The 23,281-nt window shown below is 32.9% G+C and overlaps 1 protein-coding gene across 1 annotated transcript; it reads left to right on the top strand.

Moving 5' to 3' along the window:
* The first annotated feature begins 15,154 nt into the window (after positions 1–15,154).
* LOC129939018 (germ cell nuclear acidic protein) lies at positions 15,155–19,974 on the top strand. Its single transcript, XM_056046875.1, has 3 exons — positions 15,155–15,386; positions 18,080–18,360; positions 18,525–19,974. Exons 1-3 carry the CDS (start codon positions 15,361–15,363, stop codon positions 18,674–18,676), a joined length of 459 nt encoding a protein of 152 aa, XP_055902850.1. The 5' UTR covers positions 15,155–15,360; the 3' UTR covers positions 18,677–19,974.
* Positions 19,975–23,281: the final 3,307 nt, after the last annotated feature.

Here is a 23,281-nt window from a genome sequence, read left to right as displayed (position 1 = left end):
AGATCATAAAAATTGTTGTTTAGCCGAATCTGCGTACACCTCTTTCCAAGCCCCAAAACAACCATTCATGATTTTGAGATCCAAAAGAAGAATTTTCATAAATCCATAGCAAACATAGGTTGTTATGCCTTTTCCTGGGTTATGCTGCTAACCTACGGTACCTAACCTAACCTACCAACATTTAAAAACAAAATCATTAAACGCTCTCGTGAATACCCATATCCTTTGCTTAGAAATGAAAGAAAACGTACATTTAATTCTTTGTATGTAGGTACCTAGTTCATGCATGTATGTACCTGCTTACCTAACTGTACAATTTTCATTCAATGTTATTAGATCTATACCCTCGTACACTCTTCATTTATAGATTATAGCATTTCTATTGTTTCTTTTAAGAAAACTTATTTTGGTTGAATTTAAAATCATGTTTCAACAAACAAATTTCCAATGAAAACAAAATTCTAAACATCAAAATTCAGGAAGAAATATAGATATGTCACCTGTTAAATAAAATAAGGCTGTGAATTAAATAAGGTTAGGTACTTAGTTTATAGTTTGTAGATATGAAATAAATACGTAACACAAACTCTTACTTCCACATAAAGGGACGATTGAGTTCAAACTTGGAAGTTAAGGTTTTAAGCAGATTTGCGTTAGGCGTTTTTTCCTCACACTCATTTTTTGGGTCAAAAAACAAAAATTCGAATTCTCTCAAAAACGAACCGATTAATTTTCTCCATTTGTTTTCAGAAGGGTACATCCATAGAACCGTTATTTTGTTTTTAAGTTTTCCCAAAAATTAATTCATGTTATTCATACACAGTTAACTCATTTTAACCGATGTATGTTGCCTGGAAACTAAAAAATAACACGAAATAATCTTTTTTAAATTGTTTACACACTAATTTGAAATACAAAATTTCAGTAAACTTATGCAATCGATTAAGAATTTGATTTTGTAACGTTAGTTACAACAGGCAACTTTCATTAAATTACTCCACCATCAGTGAGCTGCATAGTTTCAAGAATTTGGCTCTTTAGCTATCACACTTTATCTTTTTTTCATCTTGTTTGATAGGTAAAGTTGTACCAGAATTGTAAATTATAGTAGAATACACCTTAGACTTGTTTCTTTAATTCCTTATAAATAGCAGTCTAACATTAGACTAGTTCAATTAGACGCGAATTTAAAATATGACTATGAATATGCCCCATTAAATTTATAGTCAATCCGTAAATCACGTTTTTGGTTTACACGAACCGAATAATAGTATGAGTTATAGAAATTAGAAACAAAATTTTGAAGCATTTTTAAATTAATACCTATTTGAAAATGGACCGGAATTAAAAGAAACCATGAAGGGCCTTGCACATGAGAGCGAACAATGAATGGACGAACAAAAGTGATTTGTGATTTTACACATTTCAAAATGTCAATTTCAAACAAAAACACATATAAATAATAAGAAACCAAGATTTTCATTTTATTCTCTAAAACAAGAAAATTTTGTAGAAAACAATTTGGTAGTAACGAATTGCAGTGTGGTTGCTACAAACTGTCAAAATGTATTGGCGTATTACATACCATCCCCACTGCAAAGAATACATTGTTCGCGCGCAACTTAACCTCAAAATCATACCACTCTTGTTTTGTTTTTTGTTTGAAAGATCATGGCTGAGGAAAATATGGAAAAAAGGGTAATTAGTCGTCACTGTCTGCGAATACAAATAAAGCTCATGTGAAAGAAAAGTCAAAATATGCGAACATTCACAGTTTGCAGTTCGTAGGTCATGTGCAAGGTGCTTTAGTTCATGTTGGAATCACGTATACTGTGGTAATTCACGATCTTGTCAGATTCCAAAACACAGCGCGGTGCTACAATTTCAGATATTGACAATCAAGTGGTACGGAGTGTATCAAATCCTACACATTATTTATACATGGTTTCACCCATTCATTTTAATTTTGTATCTCTTATATATTACCTATACCTACTATACAATACACAATTATATATCTACCAATCTAAATACATTATATTTGTATAAACAAAACGAAAAGTGCAATGTGTGGGTGCTTAAAAACAACACGTATACACATTGGCAAATCTACACTAATGTTTTTATACATTCATATCAGCTTGGTGTATTTATATACAAATATAGGTACATAGGTGTTTGAACTGAACACAAATGGGAAAAATTGTCATTTTTTTTTTGCACATCGGCGGCCTCATTTCGATGTTGTTGCGTGTTTTTCGCGCGGTTTTATTTTTTTATTTTTTAAGTTTCACTGCACTGCAAACTGCTTACGAAAGCATTTAAAATGGGATAGCATTTGCAATATCTACGTCTACTTATACCATCAAGAAACATGTCGGTCGCCACTCGACGGTCGGCATACCTACATACCTACTCGGTGTCGATAAAGCGTGGCGGCAAGATTCATCCAGCATTCATTTTTCATTCACAGAGCCCTGAGAGCATGATTCCCCTTTTCTGTTGAAACAGCAACATTGGTTTTTGTTTTAGATACAAATATAGGTATGTAGGTTTGCTAGGTTTTTTTTTTGTATCTATGCAGGTAGGTAGGTACAAATTTCTACAGACTTATTGTTTCCCAAGCAAATGCTTTCTTTTAGGGATGCGCTGTGTTTTTAATGCAGCATTGTCAAAGGTGAAAACTGCATCACGGCTTGTAATCCTTCGTAATTGCGCCAAAAATGTTGCATGTGTACATTAGATCAGGCATTATTTAACAGTTCCTGTTCTGAAAAGATGCATAGTTACTTCTAACGCCAAATGGAAGATGATCTAGAACTGGATTTTTTTAGAAACTAGCATTCCAAATCCGTCTTCATTTTTGTAAACGTCAAAACAAGATGATTTTTAAACACGTCGGTTTCTCGCCTATAATTCAGTTTTTTTTTGCGCTTCGCCGATGATCATATGAAAGCAGTTATTTACTCGATAGCTTGTGCAAAATGCGTCCTGATTTTAAGAATAAAGTTACCTAGGTACCTTCTTAAGGTCTGACAGATCGTTCTTAGATGTTAAATAAATAAATAAGATTTCGCAAATCGCAACAGTCCTTTGAGAACTATGGCTTAGTGACTTACAACAACCAATCATTCCTGAGTGTGAGTAATGTTGTCAGGTATACAGGGGACCTACAGTTTCAAGCCGATTCCGAAGGGATAAATTGGGAGGATTTTTCAATTCCTTAAGAGGAGTTTGAAAAAAACTGTTCATGCAAACATTTATAAGTACGAGTAGATATCAAAACAGTTTCTAGACGCAAAGATTTTAAAGCGTAATATGGAAAGTAGTATATTTTTTTTATTAAAAAAACTAAAATTATGCTGCTGTATGGAGACTTTTTGGCCTAATTTTATATGCTTTAAATATATGAAAGACTTGTATTCTTCAAAAATATTGTAATCATGTTTTATGTTAAGTTTAATGCTGAGAATAGAAGGTATTAATTCAAAACCAGAGTACTATTATACAGGTTGTCAAATTTGAATGCCGTGAAATATAGCCAAGTGAAATAAGGCCAAATTACACTTATATCACTTTTTAAAGTGTAACTCCAACTTATTATTTAAACGAAGCCAAATTGGTTTTATTTCACTTCAACAATTCACTCAACCTCTCACCTACCCCAAACCCTATAGCGTGTCTAATAAGCAAATAGGCTGCAGGGGCATCATGCCTCCCTTAATACATAACCGTAAAATAAGTTGGTTATATTTTTCAAAATAATTTGTTAAAATGCATTGAATAACATTCAAAGTGATTGGCCAGCTACTAAAGGGTGCTTTTGTTAGAGGTGTGGTTTTCAAGAAAAAAGTGCATATAGTCTAATATTACAGCCAAAAATTAATCGTTATTATAAAGCTCTATTTTAAAAATGATTTCGGTTGAATAAATTAAGGCCGAGAAGTCCAATTTTCGATCACTTCCTGCAGTAAAAGCCGAATGTCAACAATCCCCGAATATTCACGTCATAGTCAATCGTCTCAGACTTATTTGGGTAGACAAGCAATTTCACATAACCCCATACAAAATAATTCAGCGGTGTCAAATCGCACAACATTAGATGCCACGACACGGGCCCATGACTTGAAATAAAAATCACTAAAAGTTTCCTCTAATAAATAGATCGTCGCTAGAATCCATCCAATTACTTTGATTATAAATTTGCACGAGTTGAAAACATTGTTCAAGAGAAAGTCTATTCATTATGTAATGACAAACCAAACAGAGCATAAATGAAGTGACAGCTGTCAAAAAGACCAACTTCGGAAAAGTAGTGCCAAAATGAAAATCACATGTCTAAAGAAACATACCCGTTATTTAATGGCTAGTTTATTCGACATAAAATTGGTGCTTACCTTGATATCAAGCTATGTACACTTACAACTTCCCGAAACTTTTTGGTACTAGGTACCCATACATTATTTACACACATTTGATAGTTTTGTTGTATGTACCTGAGCATACTTTACTTGAGCTAATTACCTAATTAAAAATAAAAACCAAATTATACCTACTTTGCTTAAGTTCCAGCCTAATTTTATACCTAATTAAAAAAAAAGAATATGAAGATAGTAGTTAGATACAAACAAGTTTGTTACCTATCCACAATTAGGTGGGTAGAACCTATGTACCTATGTACTTACCTCTTTACTAACGGTGCATAAAAAGGTGTTTCTATACTGAGGTACCTACATACATACCTAGCGAAACAAGCTACATAGATATAACATAACCTAAAACACCTAAAGGTTCCTGCCCCCGTCCAGAATTTAAAAAAAACATGTGTTTCTAAGATTTTGTATTGCTTTTACCTAACTGGCCTTGAAACATTTCTTTACCTTTTGGTTTTTGACTCATTTCCAATGCCAAATATCATCATCAAGCCATTATCATACTGTCCAATTACATATGCACCTACACATCCCCACAATATACATGCATATATACATTGTCCTAACCTATACATAGAACAAACAAAAACAGATTTTGACTTGAAAAAAGAATGTGTATAATTTCGGCATGAATTTGTCTTTTGTCAATCACCTTTTTCTTTGGAATTGGAAGTGTCAATCCCCCTGCCGATCAAAGCGCTTTCTATGTCTATTCATAACTTAAGTAGGTATATATACATACGTTTGTATGTTCATACTTTGTTTTGCGCGCAAAGCAGAAAAAGTTTTGTGGGACCAAAATTGTGTTGTTTTATATTTTTTCGCAATACCTATTCTCTTTATCTTTGGTTTGTTGGTGTTGTAGATTTGTATTTGAAATTGTTTAATTTGTAACCGGCATGATGCGGATGAGGAAGCCAAAGCCGGCGGCGCGCGGTGGTGGTGGATAGTGACCAGGTGACGGTGAGGCGACTGCGACGGCGACGGACGGAAAGCACTCTGATTCCATATTGTACACATACCTACCACGTCTGCGTAAAATAAAACGATACGGACAGGAAATAGGTAGATAGGTATAATTTTAATTTAACAGGAGAGCGTTATTTTGAATACACTCTTTTAGAGAGAATATTTGCCTGCGTCCCAGTACCTACAATTTTTACAATGTTAAAAATTCCCGAAGAAAATTTTAAGACGGCTAGTGGGTGGGTAAGTCCCTAGTTACCTACACCAAATTCTTAATTTCATTAAATCCTTTGCCACATTTTGCTTCGAAGCTTTCATTTTAAAAGTAGTAAGGTAGGTATTCGCTTTTACTACCTAAAATTGGTTGGGAATAGAAGAGTCTTGCCAGCTTGTATTAAAATAGTTAGAACTACATAAAGATCATTATAGAAAGGATGTCAAAAATTGAAAATATAAATGACCAATGGTAGTAAAAAATTAAGTACCAAATCTTAGTCCGAAAAACAAGTAATCTACACAACGTGTAAATCACATTACTACAATTTTGAAATATAAAAAACTCGAATCGTTGGTATACACTTTAAGAACAATTTCTTCGACAAGTTATTTATTAATTTTGTTTTATATATTTACAGTATTTTAGGATATATTCTTTAATAAAACTGTATAACAACAGCAACCAATTTTAAGACCGTAATATTTTTTTTGTGGAACCCTTTGCTTTTTTAATTTCGTGCCATCTTCTATCCACGAATTCATGAACTTGCCTGGAGCTCAATAGGAGTAAGGCGACTTCAATGTTGGAATTTATAAAATCCAAGTTGGTGTCATTTTTAAGTGCAGACATTTATTTAACATCCGATAAAAGAAGTTTAGTTAAAAAAAAATGCATAAATATTTTTTATTAAATTGCCACTTTCGCTCGTAGGAGGGGGCACAGTAAAAAATACTTGTATTTTACCCTTATTATACTTTTGACGCCAAAGTTATCGTACTGGCCCTTTTTACTTAGCCCATTATAAATCAAATACAGGCGGAATTCTAGCCCATTATAAATCAAATACAGGCGGAATTCTAGAAGTATAGTAAAATGTTTTCAATTTCCTTCAACAGGGAATCTAATTTGTCTTTTGAGCAATGTTTCTTATTATTTATATGTTGGCAATTATTTAATTTTGATTTTAATGTTTGAATCCGAAAAGATATTTAAATTTTTAACAATTTTCATTTTCTTAAATTTAACATCCCCTTAAGGCGAACGATGCCACAGTGGCCTGTTTTGGTTGCAAAAAACTTATCTTCTAAACGAATAAAGATATTGCTTACATTTTTTTATCTTGAAGGAAATTTCCAAAGCTGTAAAAGTGCAAATTAAAAAAAAAAAGTTTACAGGGTGTTTTAGAAATTGGTGTTAAAATAAAAAGTTTAAACAAAGAAGATAAACATAGCGTTATTTTAATATGCAATCGTCAAAATCAATTCTTTAAGTTATCAAAGTGAATTAAAACAGTAGAGCAAAAAGAAAAAGGACCAATTCGAATGAAGAAGTGGGAAAAAAGTATTTTTTTTTAATTTTAAGGTATTTTTTTTGTTTTTTCCAGTATTCAAGAGTAGGTACATAATGTATTTCGGTGACATATCAAAATTTTTACAATTTGTTCGATGAGCTCTTTTGGTAGCGAAGTATTGACGCCAAATCAAGTTATACTCAATTGTGCAGGCTAGCTCTTCTCTTTGGAAGTAGAATTATAAATGATTTGTAAATGATTATAAACAAAAACGAAAAGTGTTTCGAAGCCCTTTTTCTAGTTTTTACATTCAAAGTTAAGAAACAAAATAAAAAAAAATATCATCATAAAAAATCTTCAACTTTGGCGTAATCTATAAGGCACACCAATAACTTAAATATAATAATTTTTTTGATTACTTGAGCTTCAAATATTTGTGAATCCAGTGAACTAAAAAGTTTTGCATTATAGAATATTGCCTGCAGGCGACGTTTAAATCGACAAATTATTTTTTTTTTCAAAAATGTTCATACATATCATAATATTGAGTTTCTTCAAAACTTAGTTTTTACAAATTATATTAATTTATGGGTATGTAAAGAAAATCTTCATTGACATCTAGGTAAATGTACCAATACATGGCCTTCTAAAACATTTTCGTACGTTAAAGTTATCTATCAATTCAAAAATATTATGTATTTTTGTATTATTTGCTACCTATTTTATAATTTTAATGAAATAAAAAATATGTAAAAGTTATTGCTGTTATAGAATTAATTCAAAATTAACAAGTAACAAATTTAGATTTAGATATTATTTTAATGATAAAAATAATGAAAACATACAAAATCACAAGCACTCAAACTAGTTTTTACTTTGCTTTTTCAAATCTCATGGACGGAAACAAAATCAAGCTTTTTATATTTTGTTGAATTTGTCAACTTTCTTTTATTTCTCGTGGCAAATCTGTCAAGTTTTAAATTGACAAAATTTACTAAAAAGTAAAATGTTTCCAATCCTCGAGTACTTACTTGCAAAAGTTGCCGGATGAAAACCAAATTTGTGAAAACCTTATGGCAGAAACACAAACACGCTTCAGCTTCGGCTTAGCTTGTCGTTTACGAGTTCAGCCAGAGGATTTCAATGAATGCTATCACAATGAAGCTGTGACCTCACGTGAGTTTCGTGAGTGTCATTTTAAAAATGTAGTATTAGAAATCATTCAAAGCAATCTCAAACCAGGCCCGTCGTAACGCAGACGAAGCCAAATCTGAAGCGTGTTTGTGTTTCTGACATAAGGTTTCCACAAATTTGGTTTCCATCCGGCAACTTACGTTCTTAGCAACTGGTTTTAATTCAACAAAATAAACTTTTGCAAGTAACTAGTTTTGAAGAAACTCAACAAAATGATTGTAACTAAGGCCCATATTAAGTTTCTTCGAAGTTAGTTGGCAAATCTATTCTTAAAATGGGTTCGAGTTTTTTATCTTAATTCGAACAAAATTGTTATTATTTTTTCAAAGATTAGGTATTTGCATTTGATTGAAATAGAAACCAAATTTCTTAAAACTCATAACCCCTTTACTTCTATATAACACAGTTTTGACATGAAACTAGTTTTGGAGAAATTCAAAAATATGGGCGCAAGTTGAAAATGGTGCATAGTTTAAGCTAAGAACTGAATTTCATTTTTTTATTCAAGCAGGTAGGTACATATCTGCAGAAGTCAACTTTCAACATTTAAAGTTTTTTATAAAAACTCTTAAAAATGTTTGTATTATTTGTTTAGTGAAATTTTCTTACAACCAAAACTTGTGTTTCAATTCAAATCAATTAAGTACTTATCTTAAATATAAAAAAAATAGTGTCTAAACAAAATTTGGCCTGGCAATAATGTAAACTAGAAAAATCTCATAGCAATGCCGTTGTTGTGTTTCTCGTAGAAAATAAAATTCATTTTGTACCGAAGCTGTACCGAGACAGTCTACCGAAACATTTATTTGCAGAGGTGAAGTGGCGGGAAAATATATGAAACACAATGGAATTTCTTTGAAATGAAACACTATGCTTCATTCTTCCACGAATTATATTCAACTGACACCGGCTTTGTACAAAGCAAACAAAAATGTAGCTATGTACATAAGTATATATGTACGTATATATATATATATGTATTTATATATATTCATAGAACTCGGTCCTTCTCCAACTAGTGTTTGATTTAAACCTCTTGTCTTGCATCACCCTGACTCTCTTCGTCTCTTCACTTGTGTCTCTTCATCGATCCTATTCCTATTCCTATGACTATTCACGTCTTCACGAGGCTTTTTATCGCCAAATGTGACACATAGCTATTTATATAAAACCCATATAATTTTGTATTTAATCGCAGCCGTACGAATACGAAATGAATCCACGATGCTTGTGATGTTATAGGTAGACAAGGTAAGTACTTATAGGTACCTAGTTTTAGTTTAACATACGTGGGTAATTAGGCAAAGGGTGTCCAGCGCGAATTTGTCAACTTTAAATTGCGATTATCGAAATATTAGGGGGTCGGATTGTGGGTAGAAGGGGTGGCATTCAAAGCGCAGGATTTACGGATTTATGCGTTTTCGGTGGAGCAATGTTTGAAGTGCGTTTGAATCATTGGCACTTGCATATGTATGTACATATGTACGTGCGCTGCCATCAACATCAGCATAAGTTCCGGTTAATATGTATCAAAAACTGGCTTACCTACTACACTTTAAAAAACAAAATAAGGCCAGTTCTAAGAAGTTGGTCAAATTGGTCTTTGACAAAGTGAAACAAGGCTTAATTAATTTGAGTAATAAGACCTTGTTACTTATTTTTACTATGAGTACCTACCTATAGCAGTAAATTTTAGGAAGTTGGGGTTAATTAACGGCACCACTGTCGGCAACAACATAAAGTTAATCGAAATCCACGTAGGAATATAATCGATAAGGAAGAGAAAAAGGGAATAGGTACAAACAATCAAAATGCAAACTATTTTGAAACAAATCCAGAATGTTTGTGATAAGTACCTATACCCAGTTTAATTCAACACACGTTGAAAATGCTGGAGTTATTGTTGGGAAAAAAGCTGAAATGTGTTCTATTTTGCTGTGAAATTCATAATAATTGCAACTTTAAAGGTGGTATGGGACATGGGAGAAGAAATTTAGGTTTCTTTTTCATCGAAGCAACGGGTACCTATGTATGTATGTATGTACCTAAACAGAAGAATGAAGATTTGTCTCCTCTTCTAATGAAAACCATGATATACATTCCTATGCACCTATAGGTAGATACATAACAGCCGCTGTCGGATATGTACATATGTAGGAAGAGCAACCTAGCAACCTATTTCTAAAAAATGCGCGTGGCCGGATCTAGGATTCAAATTTTGTAAATTTTAATTTTATTGGTTCAAATTCTGTTCATATTTGTTAAAGTTTTTCAAGTCTATGAAACCTATTATTTTGTATACCTATAATATCATTTTTAAAGGCATGGTTTCACCTTTCTATCGATCTATTTTGCGGTTTCAAAAGTAAACGTAAATAGTATAAAGATTGAACGTTGACATTTATGAAACACTTCATTATTTAAAGGACTACAACGCGAATTGTTGCAAGCATCGATTTTTTGAGGTAATTTTCGACCACTTTTTGACACATATTGGGCGCTATTGTCTCAGCCCTAACTTGACGAATGTTGTCTTTCAAGTGCTCAAGAGTTGAAGGTTTATCTAAATAAACACGGTCTAGTTGATATCGTCGTGACGAGTAATTACGCGGAAAGGAATTGTCTCCTACAATAAATAAATGTTGCAATGCATTCTTGAAACCTCAAACTCTCCAAGACGTATTCTTTAATAGCAGGAAAAAAAGTCGGTTACATAACGCTTCGAATTGTTGGTGACAGTCGGTCCATCGTCGTTTTTGAAGAAGTAAGGTCCAATTAATACTTCGTTTTTTGGTTGTAATAGCCTCCCTTCAAGTACTTGAGATTATTCAGAGCCCCAAATGTCGTATTTTGTTTATAATCTTACCTATCGAGTGAAAAATGTACTTCGTCGCTCAGGAAAATTGTGTTCCAAAAATCGGCGTTCACCGCCAGTTGTTCAAGCACCCATTCGACATATCTAAGAGGTTGTGAATGGTCACCTGGCTTGGCTGGTTGTTGTGTGAGCTGGACTTTATATGGATGTAGTTGTAGATCCAAATGCAAAATACGCTTTAATGTCCGTAAGACAGTCCTAATGATGCACAGGCCTTACAATATCTGTAACCAATCCAAATTTCTTCATAATTTTTCCAATTGCTTGCTTACTTGGACCATAAATCCTTAATCCTTTTAAAGCACGTTATGTGGCTGTGATAGAATCACCATTTTTGAAGTAGGTTTAACAATTTGTATGCCTTGTGCAATAGTTGAGCAATCAGACTTTCAACTAGACAATATAATTGGTTTAATACATAGTTTGACAAATGTCGAATTCGAGGCCTATACTTTTGAAACACAAAATGAATAACCCGTTATTGTATGTATGCATGTAAATAAATAAAAAAATATGTAAGTCTTAAGAAATTCAACAGACTTGTTATTGATCTTACTCAATTTTTCGGCGAACCAAGTTCCGAGGGAGTTTCGATTTTTGAGTTTTTTTTTCTCAAATTTGACTTTTATGTCAATCAAGAAATCAAATGTTTAGGGAAATATGTAGATAAATATTAATTATTGTACTGTTAAACAAATGAATTTTTGAACAACTTTAAATTCAAATCCTATTTAAAACTAGATATGCCGTAAATCTCGTTTCGAAAAAAACCAATAATATCGTTTTAAGCATTTTTTAGAAGATTTACGTATAAGTTTAGTTATTTTCAAATAACGTTAATAAGATTTTAACAGATGTGACGCCAAATTGGAACCCAACTGTATAAACAACGTACGTCAAATCCGCTTTTTAAGATTTCAACTCAACTTATACAATATATTTTTACGTTTTAAATATGACATTGATGTACATATATGTATATAACCTACTTAACAAAAATTACCAATTTATAAATATAAAATTTCAATCATGTTCAAAGATATATAAATCTTCCTATATCAATACCTACGTACATATGTATCTACTTGACTTAAATGCATTAAAAATAGAATTCAAATTTGTATATCTATTTCTGTGCAAATTGCAGTTATAGGTCCGTAGGTATGTATGTAGGTTTGTACTATGCCATGCAATGTAAATGTTCCAATTTATTTCAAGCCAAATCGAAACGGATAAAATGGCGTAAGAAATGGGAGATGACGCACAAAAATAAAAGCAAAGATGTGCATAGCCGCTCGATGTCTACCTATAAAAATTACATAGGTACCCTACTCTACTCCAAAAACTTTGATATTGATGGTCAAAATCTGTCTTAAAATTAATGTTTATTGATGCATCATCTTTTTTTTTGTATCCCGTGTGTGTGTATCTACAGAATTTCTTAATTAAATATTCAATTAAATAACGGAGTAGACAGTGGTTCGTCAATTAATTCTTATTAATTTAGTGCTATCTTACTCGTATAATTTTAGTCGATCTAACTAGATCTACAATTCATGAAGTAAAAATAAGAACAATCATGAGATGAAAAATGCTTATCTATAGTTTTAAAAAACGGCATAAAGCAGGAATAAAGGTAGGTAAGTGGTAATATAAGTTGATACATATGTACCTACATATGTATGTATATATAAAATAAGATAGGTATGCTTGGAACAATTTTAAGTTTATAGGTAGACGACAAACACACCGGTTGCTGTTTTAAAAAGGTATTGTTAACGACTTCAGTACCCTTTTGTATAAACATTTAGATAATAGAAATGTGGGCAATCGACTGATCAAAAAGATAATACCTATCTATCTTTAGTTATGTATATATTTAATGTACGTTGGTACTTATAAATATTGATTCAGATCTCTTTGCCCATAGTAAATGTTAAAGGTTAATAGTTAATATGTTGTATTTTGAAGCTTACCGGTTGAGCATGGCATACATAATATGTATAATATTATGTATGTATCTCTTTTATACCTAAGTGGGCATGATTTTTGGGAAGAGGCATATTTATAATTGTTGCACTTAATCTAGGATATCTCTATCTGTTTTAACCTAGTAAGACTTTCAGTGGCAACAGCAATGAACTAACAGAAACCGGCATTATAATTTTCTTAAAGCATTTCTATTCGAATTTGTTCACTCTAAACTTTTTCTTTGTCGCTGAAAACTTATGGAGATTCTACATGCAGTACGTAGGTAGCACAAGTTGTCAAAATTGAAACTCTATCTATTAAAAATTGCTGTTCGAGTGTCAGCATGAAAGGATACATCTGATGAAATCGAACAAAATTTGAAATAGTCATCAAATAGCTTTGGCCAAATTAATAGAAATAAAAATAGATATTTGGTAATAGCATTTTTAACATTTGTGTAGGGCAAAATATCTTAAGATTTTCTCGAGGAGATGAGCACCACATTTCAGTGAAGATTCTCCACAGTCTTTTTGTTACACATAACATTAAGGAAGCCATCTTAAAGTTGCAAACTTTCAAGTATGCTTGTTAAAGTGGCTTCATCTCACATTTCGAACATTTTTGTGACATCAAAGTATCTACCTAAAATTCTGCAAAATATAGGTCCCTTTTTGACCTATGCTTCTAAGTAGTGCTTAAACGACTTCAAGCTAACTATTTTTTAATGCAGTGTGTGTGTCATGCATATTTAAAGAAAACTTCAACATTTGATTGATTACTTATTTATTTAAGTCCTGTATGAAGTAGGGCCTCATCCAACAAACTTCTCCAACTAGTTCAGTCCCTAGCTTAGCTTAATATTTTGTCAAAATATTAACAGTCAATATACCTACGAGTAGTATACAATAGTAGTAGTATTGTATGATTTACTTTAGTAAAAAATAGTTAAACTCGAAAGCAGAAAATGGCCACATTATTTTGGCCATAACTGTTTTTGAATGTCCATGTTTACATTGGAGGCGACTCCTCTGGAAATGTCATTACTTCACTTTAATCACTATCCTAAATCTCAATTATCAAGCTAGCGGGAGTTAGGTTCATTGTGATAAAACGGCAGAATAAGTCGGCCCAAAAAATTTTATGTGAAGGCCGTCTCGTCTATTGAGGCCACATATTTTGACGTTTAGTATTTTTATCTTGCAGTAGGTCTAGGTGGGAACGCACATAATTCTCTTTCTTTTTCGATCCTATTAATATTGATATTTCCAAATCTTATTAATAGGGTAGGAATAACCTAGGTAATAAACTAATCTGTCAAACTTTACCTAATAGGTAGGTTTTCACATGAACTTTGACATTGTGCAGACACGATCCGAATTAAAAACTTGAAATAAACAAATTCATACCCATGAAAAAAAAATGTGCTGAAGAAGCAGATCCCAATCAAGCATAATGTAAGTAAGGTCAGTTTTTAATAACTTCATTTTAAATCGCGTGGGTTTAGCTATCTTAGAGATATCTTCTTGAGACCTTAATAGGCCTATGAAATGTATAAAGCTAATGGCCAACTATCAAAAGGTACCTACGCAAAATATCTTACCAGCAGCGGTAATAAAAAAAGAAAACAAATGCAGCTGAAACTCTCTCCCAATCTAATCAACAAGAAAAAGATGCAAGATCGCACATGTCCCACGATTGACGATTGTGTCATTCATTTAAAATAAAAAAGGAACGAGAACAACAGATGAACAGAACGTCGAAACGACAGCCTCAACAAAATTGATTGTGTTCTATTTTATATGTCATACTCGCATTTCTTGAAAATTGTACATATGTCTTATCACTAGCAGCAGCGTGCATACAAAACGATTTACTTTTTACTTCCTTAATTCATTATAGAGCTAGTTGTTGAAGAGGGGACGGGTGGAAAGGGGGAAAAAAAGGTAATATAAAATGAAGAGGGATTCAGTCCAGAAAAAAAACTACACCAGCCACATCTTCTATGAATCTACAATAAAATTTCCCCAAGCAAAATCTTTATATACTCTATATATCTACGATCCCGTATATTCAAAATAAACGCTTACTTTTTGTTGCGTGTGTTTGTGTCGGAGACGGAGAAGAGCAAAAAACGCATTTTGTCCATGGGAACGACACGAAATAATTTTCGGAACACTCTCACCAATTTTTAAATTTCAAATAATCTTTCTCATTCGACGTTACTCAGTGAAGCAGTTTAGACGTGTCAGTTCTATTTCGTGCAAAGTGCTTAACGGTTATAAATATATCTATTCATTTGTAAAAGAAAATTTAGAGAAAGTTTCTTCTCAACAAACTAACAAAAAAAAAAACAAATTAAATCCAAATTCTTCTTTTTCAAATCAAATAATAAATAAAAATAACTCTTATCACAATGGCCGATGTTGCAGTTGAAAACAAGTGAGTAAAGTTAAGCAAATCTGAAAAGAAAATGACTCGCCGGCATTTTTTTTCCAAAAAAGCTCTGTACACGTTATTTTGGCGGCAATATGGCGTCAGTTTAAAAAATAATGTAGTTTAAATGTATTTGCGTTGTTTCGTTCTGGAAATCGAAATAAGTGAATCATTTCAACACCAAAAAATACAGTTATTGCAAAAAGTTTTTTTTATGTATATTTGCAAACGGTGGTGATAATATGAAACGATGAAAATTTTATGTATAACATGAAAAAAGGTGGTTGTTGGGTAGAGAAGAAATATAGCAGCAATAGCAAGAGAAAGATCGAGAAGAAGCAGAGCGACAACGAAACGAATAACTAACGAGTGTTAGGAAAGAAGGAATATACGACGAATCGAATGTATACCTATGAAACCGAAACGCAAACGAACAAAATTGCGGTTGCAATTTCTTGTGCTGTACAAAATTTAAAAAAATCGACGCTTGGCAGAAGGAGACAGTTTCATTGAGTGGAATAAGGATAGCAGAATGAGTTGTTTGCGTTTGTATGAGAGCTTTAACTTCAGCTAAATGAAGCTTTGCAGGAGTGAGGGAGAATTTATATGTTATTCGTCTTGTTCCCTTAACAAATTTTCTATACCTATTTTGTGTATGGTGTTGGTTGTATTTATTTATTAACGGCTGCGGCTCGGCTTCTGGGTGGGAAAAGCAAAGGGCAGGTGGTGGCCAGGCGGAGGCCGGTGGCGCAATGAGGCTATGTATTGTGTGTGTGAGTGAGATAGTATTGGTGAGCCTTATATACCTTGATTGTTTGGTATATAGAAAAGACGCTTTCTGGAATGCTGTTTGCCTGCTTGGCGGTTTCGAAAATAAAACGGTGAGGAAAATAACAACCAAACCGACTTAGACTTGACTTAATGGTTAAATATTGTACTTGGTAGCATAAATTGTAACCTTTCTGTTTCTTCTGTGTTGTATATTTCACTGTACTGGCAATTTTCTAGCTTTTCACAATTTATCTACGTATGGAAATTCGACTTACCATTTTGTTCTTCTCATGCCAACTTTAGAAACACATTTTTTTTCTTGTTTCTCTCTTCTCTTTTGCCGCTTTTTATGGATTTTGTTTTTTTGTTTAACATTCATTATCTGAAATTGTTATTCTACATGTATAATGTACTTCTGCTAAAAAAGAGTTAACTTTTTGGATGAGAGAATTTTTTTGTTAAATAATGGAATGGAAATAAAAAAGATACAATTTAAGCAAAGGTCGTTACCGGTCAACGTCAAGGTCTGTTTGCACCAACCAAGCTGAAAAAAACGTTTTGTGAAGATGGATACACAAAAGCACAACCATTAGGTTGTTTTTAACTGCCGCTTGGAGTTTTTTTTTTTTTGATAAAGCGTGAGGTTGGATAAATACTGCGCATGTAGTCTTTTTTTTTTTTAACTACATTCATAGGTATTTACCGGCCGGTTCTTGGGTAAAATGAGATCGAAATTTCTGAGAAGTTCTGTGCTGGGTGTTTTTTTGTTTTAAAAAATTCGTTAAATTTCAAATTTTCTAAGCCCATGAACCAAGCTTGTAAATTTTGTTTGAACTTGGAATAGGTATCTAATATAGTTTACATAAAGTTGGTACATAAGGATGTAGGTGTGTATATATGTACATATGTAGCTAGTGCAAACAAAAATATTATCACTTCTGTTTGTTATACATTATAATTTATATAATTTATTTAAACATTATTAACGCCTGCAACTGTAACTTAAATTTCCAAAACAATTGAAGTAAATTTTATTGAATTTAGCATTTATAATAAAATGTATAACTAATTTTTTGTTCAACTTATGAATATGAATATGGATAGGTATAGGTAGCTACACAATTGGTTTAAAGTTATAGTATTCATTTAAAGCTTGATTCCAACTACTTTCTTACTAAGGTAAAATTCGTTATTTAATTGTGGATTGATGGTTACTTTCTCAAATTGTATTGAAAAGAGCTATCAATCTTTCAAGTTTCATAGCCAAGTGAGACTCGTCTAAAGTCCTGAATAGAGACAGAAAATATACCTATTAAGTTACCCATACAAATTATAATTGCGTGTTTTACTTAACCTTAACTTTTTTGCTGCATAAACATAATTACATACCTTTTTGGTACTTGTAATTTGTGCAGGCATTAAACTTATTAATTTCGACCGAAACTGGCTTGAAGTTAAATGTACTCTTAAAACAACAGAATAAGTAACTTACCACTATTGAAATAGAAAGATTATGTTTTAAACACACAAGCAGGAATGTCAAAGATTTTTTCATATACCAACGGAATAACAATAGTAGAAGTTTGATGGGTATACCGGGATTGTCCAGTTTGTAGCAAAAAATAACGGTTTTTCGTTCAAATAAAATCCACTAGTTGGGTATAATGATGGTAATTTTTCCAGTTTCTAGAATTTTTTATTTTCGTCAACAGAAATGATTTAATTTAAATACCTACCTACCTGCCTTATGTTTGTTTGTGGGATTTCATACAGCAAAACATATTCGTATTGTTGCTAACGTGAGCTTGATTGCATGCCGCAGTCATATTTAAAATATGATAAGAGCAAGCTCTGACCTACTATTTAATCATGATTACCATGAAGCACACTATAACAAGATTTAACTTTTGTTTTATTTTTATTTATAGAGAGACCCCAGTTGTTGAGAAGAAGGAGGTCGCAGAAGTCGATGCTGCCAAGAAAGTAGAATCGGTTGAAAAGACTGCCACAGAAAACGGTGCTGCTGAGGAAGTGGCAAAAGAAAATGGCGATGCACCAAAAGAAGCTGCTGACGCCGCTGATGCTACTGACGCCGCTGCCACAGCTGTTGACGCTAAAGATGAAGATTCGACGCCCTCAACAGACGAAGAGCAAAACGGCGATAAGAAAGACGACGCCGAAGCAGAAGAGACAAATGGTGACTCAACAGGTTGGTTTTAGTACCTATCTACCTACCTACTAATTTAAACAAAAAAACTTGTTAATAATTTTATACTTTTTTCTTGTGCTCTGCAACATGTCTTAATATAATGTTTAGAGTATTCAAATTTTAATTATTGATTTTATATGGAATTGTTATTTTAATTCTTACAGATGCTCCCGCTGAGGCTGTGAAGAGGAAAGTCGCTTCTGAAGCCGATGCCAAATCAGACGAAACAGCCGCCACACCAGAAAAGAAAGCCAAATTGGACGAAACAAAAGAAGATGTTACCAATGGCTCAGATGCAACTGAAGTAGCGGCTTAAAATTAAAATTAAACAAAAAAAAACACAAAACAAACAAAACACAAAACTTAATAATTTTAATATAAAAACAACAAAACATATTTTTTTTTAAACAAACGAAAGAAAGTTTTTTTTTCTAATTATGATGTATATGTATGATTTTTAATATTATATATGTATGTATAAAAAAGTGTATATTTCCTAAAGCAAACAAAAGGAGGAGAAAAACACAAACAAACAAATAAAAACATTTCTCTTAACTCCTGCTCCTCAGGAAATATATATAAATAACAAAAAAAGAAGATATTCCTCCTACGCGCCCCATGTAAAAGAAGATAACATTACATACATTTATATAGTTAAAAAGTAACGATTGTTTATTTCCGATCTTACCTGTAAGAAATTTGATAAATAAAAGTATAAATAAATGATTATAAGATGACTAAAAACAAAAACAAAAGGAGTTATGAATGCCAACATGTCTATGTACTTATATGGAAATGTACCCTTTTTTAAAGAAAATCCCTTTTGCCACCTTTTTTGTTCCATTTAAGGATTATCAAAATGTGTTGTTCGTTTAAAAAAAAAAAGAAAAAAATATATCGAGTCCTGAAGAATTCCTTGTAAAATTTTAGTATTGTAATAATTTATTTATAAGGACAACAAAAAAAAGTATATAAAACTTGCAACTCATTCTTAAAAGGTTATTTTTTTCCTTTTTACTCAGAACACAAACAAAAAATCATACACCTCTTTGTTAGTAAAGAACAAGAACAGACAAAATGTTAACAACTAAAGAAGCAAAAGTGTCAAAAAAAGAAAAACAAATTAAAAAGAAAAGTTCAATAGATGAATTATTATATCAATATACATATAAAAAGAATTCTGTAAAAATATATACAATAAACTGACGAGAGGCTTTTTTGGTGATATTCATCAAGTAAAGTCCACGTTGCGTAAAAGAAAAATACAAATAAAAATCGAAAATAAAAAAGGAAACACTTATTTATTGACAAAAAAAGATAAGAATAAAAACAACTTTGAACATCAATAAAAGAATACAAGACATACTGCCTACCTATTTTTGATTATTAATAAATATACTGTATACATAGATTTTTTTAAATGAATTTTTACAAAAAAAATTCTATTGAGAATGTTTTTTTTTTTTTAATTTTATTTCGTTTTTTAGTTTGAGTTTTGACCGTACTTAAGTTTTGAATGATTTTCTGTTCCCAAATTAAGATGAAATGAACAAATGAAAAATTGTAAGACAAGAAAGATGTGGTGAAAAATAAAAGCAAAATCAATAAAAGGGATGATGACGTTTTATTGCTTCATAGGTAAAGGGTTTTTTCTTCAAAGGACAACAGGAACAATTACATGGAAAAATAAACGTTTAGGCGGTCTAAAGGTGTATTTTTGAATTCAATTGAAATGAGAAAATGGCACGTCTTCCGCTTCCGGTGTGCTGAATGTTCTCGAAAGTTGTAGAAACTAAATAGTTGTATATTCTAGAAACTAGATGGCGATGCTATTCGCTATTCCCTGTGAGTGAGTTTCATAAGAAAGCAAGCTTTATTGATATCCGGCTGTGTTCATAAGTAAATGCATACGAAAAAGTAAATCCCCTATTACACGATGACTAATCTGAATACGTACGGAAAATATATCTATGTATGTAGTTCTCAAGTGTGATAACTAAGTTGAAAAGTGTACGAGATTAAGAAAGTGTAGTATAAAATTAAGGCAACTATCATTAATAATGTGTAATTCCCCTTATGTTTAGGTTTCAGAGTTTCGTAGCTAGATGTCGCACGCTGAGCGCGAAACTCTGAAACCTGAGACATAGAAGCGAGACAAAAGGTTGTTTGGCTCGCTCTCATAAAAATTTGTATTCTAACGGCTATTCTATTCAACGGACGCGCCCAAGCCAGTCGAATTAGATTTGTAGTCTTTAAATAAGAGTTATATTTTAATAAAGAAATTATATACCACAACGTCAGATGTGGGGTAATACACCAAAAGAAAACTAAATTATTGTGTATATTACCTCTTTTTGCGGATTTAAAGCCAGCTATGACAAAACTCAACAAAGCACAATTGGTTGAAGCACTTCAGAGCGCTGGAGTAGATGTGCCAGACACGGCTTCTCTAGCTCAACTTCGGGCATTGTATGAAAGTACAGTTACAGTGGCACCCCAACAACCTTCTGGTGAGTTAACTGAGAAAACTCCACCTTCTGCTGAGCTAACCGAGGAAACTCCACCTTCTGCATCTCCGAATGGAGAGAATACTTCCGAAACACTGGCCGCTTCTGATAACAGGCACAGTAATACAGCTTCTGATGTCCAAGACTTGGAAGAAGAACAAGAGCTGGCCAGACTTGAGCGTCGGAAAAAAATCCTTGAGCTAAGGAAAGAATTGGACCAGATGGAAGCGCCCACAACATCTTCGGTTGCACCATGGCGTGCAGTGGACTTCTCAGACATCGAAAATGCTGTTCCTGCATTCAACGGTGACGATCCATACAGCATCACTAAATGGATAGTTGACTACGAAGATGTGACCGACTCGCTGGGATGCGATGACCGATGCAAGTACTTGTCTGCACGCCGTCTCATGCAGGGAACTGCGAAAATGCTGTTACGCACGGTCTACGTTGACAACTGGGATTCTTTGAAGCAAATACTTATCAAAGAATTCGACCATAAGATGAGCAGACAGCAGGTCTATCGTCAACTGAGTGAGAGAGTACGTCGTCAGGGCGAGCCACTTCTTCGATATGTCATATGTATGCAAGAACTTGGGTCACATGCTGAAATCGATGAGGCAGAGTTGATCGAATTCATTATCGATGGTTTGAGGGATTCACCAGCAAATGTCTCTATTCTTTTTGCCGCCAAAACTATAGTAGAGCTCAAAAACCTCTTGCCACGATACGAAAAAAGAAGAGTTCCGAGGACTATGGTTGCTAGGGCAACAACTTCTGGAGGAAATATGGTTCCCTCAACTTCAGCATCAAACAACGAGCAGTCCAAGAGATGTTTTAATTGCTCAAAGTATGGGCACATCGCAGCAAAATGTCCAAAGGAGCAACGACCAGCTGGATCCTGTTTCAAATGTGCTGACGAGGGGCACACTTACAAAAACTGCCCTTATATTGTGAAGACCAGAGTTGGAGCCGTGAACCGGGATGCCCTACATGATGACACCAAGGAGCTGACTCAGAGTTTGGATGCTGTTCAGATGGTGAGTGTCGCCTTTATGACAAATAAGAATAAGTGCACAAAATTTATCGATTGTTGTTCTCTTTTGGATACCGGTAGTCCGATTAGTTTCATACGAAAGTCTGTTCTGCCTGAAGAAATTAACGTTCAAGAATCATTAACGTATTCAAGATTTAAAGGATTAGGAAACATTAAACTCTTTACGTACGGTACGATTAATTGTTATATTAATATAAAAGATAATTTAAATCTTGTTTCCCTTATGGTTATTCCAGATGAAGTAACTCCTATACCTTTACTTATTGGTCGTGATCTCCTTGAAATCTTTAATATAAAACTTAACATGAACTGTAATAAAGTTAATATAACTTCTGAGCAGTGTCAAAATGAAATTTGTTCGAATAAAGTTTTTCTTTCTAACCAATTGTATATGTGCACTTATTCTGATGAAAAAACCGAACCTTCAGAGTGTAGTCATTATAAGAACAACATAAATGATGTTTTTGGGAGCAGCGTATTAGCCGGTGAATTAAAGATACAACCTAAAGAACTTAGTGATTGCTTCAAAGACAAGTTGAATACATTTGATCATGATCGGATTAAGCTTAAAGACGATCTTGATGTGAAGAGAGAATACAATAATGTTGAGGTAGATAGTGATTTATTTGGCTGCCATGCTTTTGAGATTATATGGGATAGAAAAGATTATATAGATATTGATTCAAATCTTAGTTTAGACATTTCAAAAACTATTAAAAATATAGTATCTCAAAATTATTTGAATTTTGATAAAACTATGGTTTCACCAAAGGATTTTGAGATGCACATTAGACTTACATCTGATATTCCTGTTTGTTTTGCTCCGCGAAGGCTATCAGTCTCAGAAAAAGGTACTGTGAGTGAAATAATAAAAGACCTATTGGAAAAACGAATTATTCAGCCAAGTAGTTCTCCGTATGCTGCACCAATAGTTTTAGTTAAGAAAAAATCTGGTGAAACCAGAATGTGTATAGACTATCGAGCATTGAACAAACGTACAGTAAGAGATCCTCATCCAATACCATTGATAGACGATTGCATTGAATACCTGGAGGGGAAGAAGGTTATGACCTTATTAGACCTTAAGAGTGGGTTTTACCAGGTAAAGGTAGCAGCAGATTCAACACAATTAACATCTTTCGTAACCCCGAACGGTCAATGGGAATTTCTTAAAATGCCTTTCGGCCTTAAGAATGCGCCCAGTGTTTTTCAGAGATTCATAATTCAAATTTTTCGTGAATTTATAGACAGAGGAGATATAGTTGTCTACCTAGATGATATATTAATTGCTAGTAAAACTATTACTGAACATTTTGAGATACTTACTAAAATTTTATGTTGTGTAGCGAAGAATGGG

This window comes from Eupeodes corollae, chromosome 1 (genome assembly GCF_945859685.1).
Source record: "Eupeodes corollae chromosome 1, idEupCoro1.1, whole genome shotgun sequence".
NCBI classification, from domain to species: Eukaryota; Metazoa; Arthropoda; class Insecta; order Diptera; family Syrphidae; genus Eupeodes; species Eupeodes corollae.
Note: the sequence above shows the minus strand (reverse complement) of the source record. Positions and strands in the feature narration are given on the sequence as shown.